At 43.5% G+C, this 6,000-nt stretch overlaps 1 protein-coding gene across 1 annotated transcript in view; it reads right to left on the reverse strand.

The window, feature by feature from the left end:
- Positions 1-5,486, reverse strand: part of LOC139322850 (vomeronasal type-2 receptor 26-like) — a 28,641-nt gene extending 23,155 nt beyond the window's left edge. Inside the window, exon 1 of the mRNA XM_070952098.1 lies at positions 5,472-5,486. Coding sequence (XP_070808199.1) covers positions 5,472-5,486 — 15 coding nt within the window. The remainder of the gene's footprint in view (positions 1-5,471) is intronic.
- Positions 5,487-6,000: the final 514 nt, after the last annotated feature.

Genomic DNA, 6,000 nt, shown 5'->3' on the forward strand with positions numbered 1-6,000 from the left:
TTGAAATATCTAATTATACAATATATCAGTCAGATAAATCATAGTTTGCTGGCTTTACAGATGTTGAAGCCCTTTCTCCAAGCCCTTGTTTGAGAGGGAGGTTTGGGCTCAATGGAGCCATGAGAAGAAGGATCGATACTTACCGAGAAGGAAGAGAAGGGGGCCTTGTTATTCAGTCTGAACATTTTTTACTTATCAGGAGTAATGAAGGATCCTGAAATACAAATGTCTAAGATGCTAAATACTGGAATACCCTGATTTACACATTATATGATATTATTATCATACTTATAAATTGGATGGTGTAGGCTGTTAAGAAGACTTCCTTTCTATTGATATAATAATTATCTGATTATTGAAAAATCAAAGTCAAAAGTTATGGCCTTTGGAAAACAACATTATACCCATACATGTATATTTGACAGTTAGCCAATAGAGCAAGATAGCATCTTTCCTTACCTGGGGTAGTTTTCTCTGAAACTGGATATTGCTTCCCACATCATCAAAGCCACTTAGAGAAAGGGCTCATGTGAATGTATTGCTTAAACTTTGAAACTTTAAACTTAAACCCATAGCTTTCTTTCCCTTTATTGAAGTATATAATGCCAAAGTTACTTCCAAGCCCTTTTACTGAAATGGCCAAATTAATATATATCAGTACTAGAACAAACTATCCCAACATCTGAAGAGTATCTTGGGAGTGGATTATCAAACTTTGGCTGTTGCTTTCAGAGCTCAGCAGGCAATTTACAATTTCTTCTTTGTCTATATTGCTGTAAAATTAAAGCTGTGGAATCTGGCAGATTTGCAAATTCTCTGTATTAGAATGGTCAAAATTTCCAATTAAGGACATCTTAGATGTTACAACTGATAATTTGTATTAGGAGCTCTCGTTTCCCTGTCTGTAACTGGAGAAGAAGCTATGAAATTACTTCACAAAGAATCTGGGAAGCAGTTAAATATGTAGCCATCCTCAATAAGGTTGGCACATTGAAATGGATAAACTGCTACAAACAGACAGAAGGTACAAACAGACCTTCCAAATTGCCAATTCTGAAATGCAGAAATGCCAAACCTTCTTGCTAAACAGGTATCCCGCGAGTTATGACAGTTCAATTAGCAATCGCCCCCTAAAAAGTATTTACAATACCCGGGACCAAAATTATGCATGTTGCAGCATCACAGCATTCACCCTTACGACCAACTGCTAGAGATGCTGCAACACCCCCCCTGCCTATTGGCCCCACTAGGTCTCCACAGGCACTGAGCCTGCTTTTCTGGCCTCCCAGATTCCACTGACTCCTCCCCACCCCGTTTCCCATGGCTTCACTGTATTTACTTTTGGAAGAGCTCCAGAAGAGGCTAACCCACATGGCAGAGAAGCCGGAGCCCCTTATACAGAAGCCAGTGGAGTTTAAGAACGTGAGATGTAAGGAAAACAGCTTTGCTCCAGCACCAGGCCCCACATGGTCTCCCTCACCCCGAGATATTTCATGACATTTAATGACCTGAACTTTTGATCAGCAAATGCATTGGGGAAAGCAGGGAGTGATCACGTTCATTTAACATGATTCAATCAAACAAATCCTCAGGTTACAAATTTAATTGGCCTTCGTAACTCAAGTTTTTTTTTTTTTTTTATTTGATTTATATGCCGCCCTTCTCCGAAGACTCAGGGCGGCTTACAATGTGCTCAGCAATAGCCTTCATCCTTTTGTATATTTATACAAAGTCAGCTTATTGCCCCCACAAACTGGGTCCTCATTTCACCTACCTTAGAAAGGATGGAAGGCTGAGTCAACCTTGAGCCTTGGCGAGATTCGAACCCTGCAGTAATTGCAGGCAGCTGGTCTTAAGCAGCTTAATAACAGGGTGCCTTAAACCCTTGTACTACCAAGGCTCTTATTGTATTGCATGTATTTACTTGAGCAAAATTTCAGTGGCCGGAAACAAACAATATTGAAGTTTTAACCAACTCTCTTGCAATGAATGTACTTTTACTTGTGGAGATCTGGAGATAGAAGATTGAACACATCTGGGTCAATTTTCTAAGAAAGAGAGAGAGATGAGTATTTTGGACTGCACATTACAGGAATTAGAATAACAGAGTTGGAAGGGGCCTTGTAGGTTATCTAATCCAACCCCCGCCCAAGCAGGAGACCTACTCCATTTCTGACAGATGGCAGTCCAGTCTCTTCTTGAAAACTTCCATTGATGATGCTCTCACAACATCTGGAGGCAAGCTGCTCCATTGGTTGATTGTTCTAACCAGTTGTGGGACTTGAATAACTTAACAACCGGTTCTCTGGCTGGGGAGGCGTGGCCAGTTGGTCATGTGACTGCATGGGTGACATCACTCATCACACCCAGCCCTGCCTCCCAGCCACTCGCTTCAAAGGCAGAGATAGGATTCAGTCAGTTGGGGCTAATCCCACCACTGGCTGGCCCTGCCCCCGCAGGTTTTTGGTCTGCTTTTTTTGCCATTTTCAGGCCATTTTGGGGGCATTTTTGGCTATTTTCCAGGCCATTTTCTGGCCATTTTGGGCCATTTTCAGGATGTTTTTCAGGGCATTTTCAGGCAGTTGTCTGGGCTGTTTTGGGGGCATTTTCTGGGCCATTTTCCGGCCATTTTCAAGCCATTTTCAAGCCATTTTTAGGCAGTTTTGAGGCTATTTTTCGGGCCATTTTGGGGCCATGTTCAGGCCATTTTTCAGGTTGTTTTCAGGCTCGTTTTGGGACCATTTTTGGGTCATATTCTGGACCATTTTCTGGGCCATTCTCAGACCATTTTTTGGGCTGTTTTCAGGCTGGTTTTGGAAGCCATTTTCAGGCTATTCTCAGGCCATTTTTCAGCCCATTTTCAGGCTATTTTGGGGTCCATTTTCAAGCTATTTTCAAGCCATTTTTCAGGCCATTTTCAGGCTGGTTTTTGGAGCATTTTCTGAGCCATTTTCTGGGCTGTTCTCAGGCTGTTTTCAGACTGGTTTTTGGGCCAATTATGGCCCTCAAATCAGCCCAAAATGGCCAAAAAATGGCCCAGAAAACAGGCTGAAAAATGAGTGGGGGCAGGGCCAGCCAGTGGTGGGACTTGCCGGTTTTCCGAACTGTGCAGAATCTTAACTTAACCTGAACCGGTGTGAACTAGCAGCAACCCACTGCCAGTCAGAAAATGTCTCCTTATTTCTAGATTGAATCTCCCCTTGAATAGGAATGACCTATTGGGATCTATGTTTTAAAATAACGTATTTCCTTTGTGATCAGAATTCAAAAATTACATATATATGCCCCATTATTTAAGTGAAATAGTTCATTTGAGATCTGGATATGTGGGTCTGATTGTGGTAGATTGTAGGGGTGATACAGAAATGATTTATATTCTTCATTCATATTCTTCTTTAATTAATTTTTTTTTTTGCATTCTGTTTTTATGCATGATCTTTTTAATGTTCTGTGTCCTACATTATGCAACTTGATATGACTTAATGTCTAATAAATGTCTAATAAATAATAAACTATTCTATTCTGTTCATCAGAACAAAGCTGGATTTATTAAAAGATAATATTTTGGACTTGAACTAACCCCAAGCATAACACAGCATTCATCACTGCTTTTTCAGATCAGTGATAAAATTCCTTCAGAGGCTTTGCACGATAAAAGGGAGTTCCCCTTTTTCCACCAGTTCTTCCCTAAAAAAGGCATCTTATACCCAGCAATTGTCCACCTACTCCTCCATTTCAGATGGACCTTGATTGGCCTCTTTGCTTCAGACACAGATAATGGAGAGAATTTCATGAGGACTTTCACTCCTATGCTGGTCAGGAGTGGAATTTGTGTGGTTATATCACAACGATTCTCAACAACAGGATATACAGCCCCCCTCAGGGATGGCCTCTCTAAGTGGAGACAAGTCAACATCTTTGTTCACTTCATAGAAGAAGTTTCCCTTTGGGACAGAATTCTTCCTTTCCATTTAACACTTATGCGTTTGCCAGGACCCGTTGAAGGAAAAGTCTGGATCTTGTCAATGTTGGCATCATTTAAACTTATAAAGCACAGACTTTTGAAATACATCCATAGTGTTTGGTCCTTTCCTTTTAAGGTGAAAAATAGACCACCAGATGATGCCTTTAAATTCAGTTTATTTCTGGAACGCCGGTTTCAAGATGAATATTTCCGCTGTTTTCTTTCAAAACACGTCTTTTCTGTCAAAGGCCGGAGTAGATGCACCCAGAAAGCCCCAGTGGACACTGAAAAGAAAGAGAATAGGATCCAGTATATAAATATCATGCATTTGTATGATATCATAAAGACTCTGGGCCTGGCTTTGAATGCTGCCTATTCCTCCAGATCGAGGAGGGGAAGCAAAGAGGTCGAAGAGAGGCTGGGGTCTCCAAGGCTGCAGCCATGGCAGGTAGGGGGTCTGACAAAGGTCCATCAAACTTATTCCATTTTAAAAAGTATCCAAATGAGATGGAGGGGTACAAAAAGGCAAGAGTTTTGGCCAATGTTATCACTCAGGGGATAATGTTCCCCTTCGTCATGAAGTGGCATCATGACAGATATATTTTGATATTAAACACTGCTCGTTTTTAAAAAGATATGTGCATTTTTAAATAAATTCCTCTCTTTAAGTGTGAGTGATTAGCATTGTTGAATTTTACCTTCATAGATTTCAAGGAGCCTATGAGACTATCTAGTCCAACCCCTCCTCTCTGCCGGAACCCTGTTTTTTTCTGACTGATGGTTGCTCAGTCTTTGTGAGAATCAGTGAAGGGAGACTGAACTTTCATTCACTGGCTCAGCTCAAAAATGGCTCCTCTTTTAGGGTGTTTTTTCTCTCATTCAGCCAGAATCTCTTCTCTTGTAACTGAAGTCATTTTCCCATGTCTAGCACTCTGGAATAACAGTGAGCAGATCTTAAGCTTCTGTCTAACATCATTCAGTTATTGGAAGAACGCTGTATCCTCCCTTCTCCAACTGAGAGATTGTGTTAGTTGGAAAAGGTGCTCCTACACCAGATATGTCGAACTCACCACAGGCCAGATCCCACCCATGCTGTGGTTAGATCTGGCCCACAGGGCTGCCCTGGAGATGGTGAAAGGATGGCCCTCACTGCCCCGGCCCCTGCCAGGGGCTCCCACAGGAAGGAAAGAAGGAAGGAAGGAAGGAAGGAAGGAAGGAAGGAAGGAAGGAAGGAAGGAAGGAAGGAAGGAAGGAGGCAGGGAAGATGAGAGGGAGGGAGGGAGGGAGGGAGGGAGGGAGGGAGGAAGGAAGGAAGGAAGGAAGGAAGGAAGGAAGGAGATTAGAATGAGAAGGAGGGAGGGGGAGGGGAAGGGAGGGAGGGAGGGAGGAAGGAAGGAGATTGGAATGAGAGCAAGGGAGAATCTGAGGGAAGTCCTGCCTTAGCACTTGGCCACCAGCAGCTCTACTGCCCTTTTCCCATCCCCTTGTCCACTCCTTTTGGCCTTACCTGGTGATCTCCCATCCTATCGCTGAGAATGCTTTGCTTACAAAGCTGGCTCTTCTTGCATGGAGAGGGAGTGGGCTACCCCTTACCCATGTATTTTGCCCTTCTGCACCCACCATGAGCAATCTGGCCAAGTAGAGTGAGCACAGCAGCAGCAGCCTCGAGGAGGAGTGTTGTGACCCCGACTCCTGAGCCTGTCCTAACAGAGGAAGAGGACTCAGCAGGTGATGGGGAGGAACTGACAAGGCCTCCCTCTCCAGGACCCTCCTCTCTGGCAATGCCTCAGGTTCCATCCGAAGGCCAAGAGGAACAGCCTGGGATATGCCAGGAGGAAAGTATATCGGAACAACAACAGATAGGGAGCGAGGATGATGAATCCTGGCTTGATCCCAGGCAGCGTCGGAGGGAGAAGTGTGCGCAGCAACGAAAGAGGCGTGGGAGGGCCAGAGATTGAGTTGAGTCACTGAGCCACACCCCACAAGGAATAAAAGTGGATGTGATTGCTCTTCAGGCTTTGTGACGGTCAAAGTTA

This window comes from Pituophis catenifer, unplaced genomic scaffold (assembly GCF_029215685.1).
Source record: "Pituophis catenifer annectens isolate HBS135680 unplaced genomic scaffold, rPitCat1.0.hap2 SCAF_11, whole genome shotgun sequence".
NCBI classification, from domain to species: Eukaryota; Metazoa; Chordata; class Lepidosauria; order Squamata; family Colubridae; genus Pituophis; species Pituophis catenifer.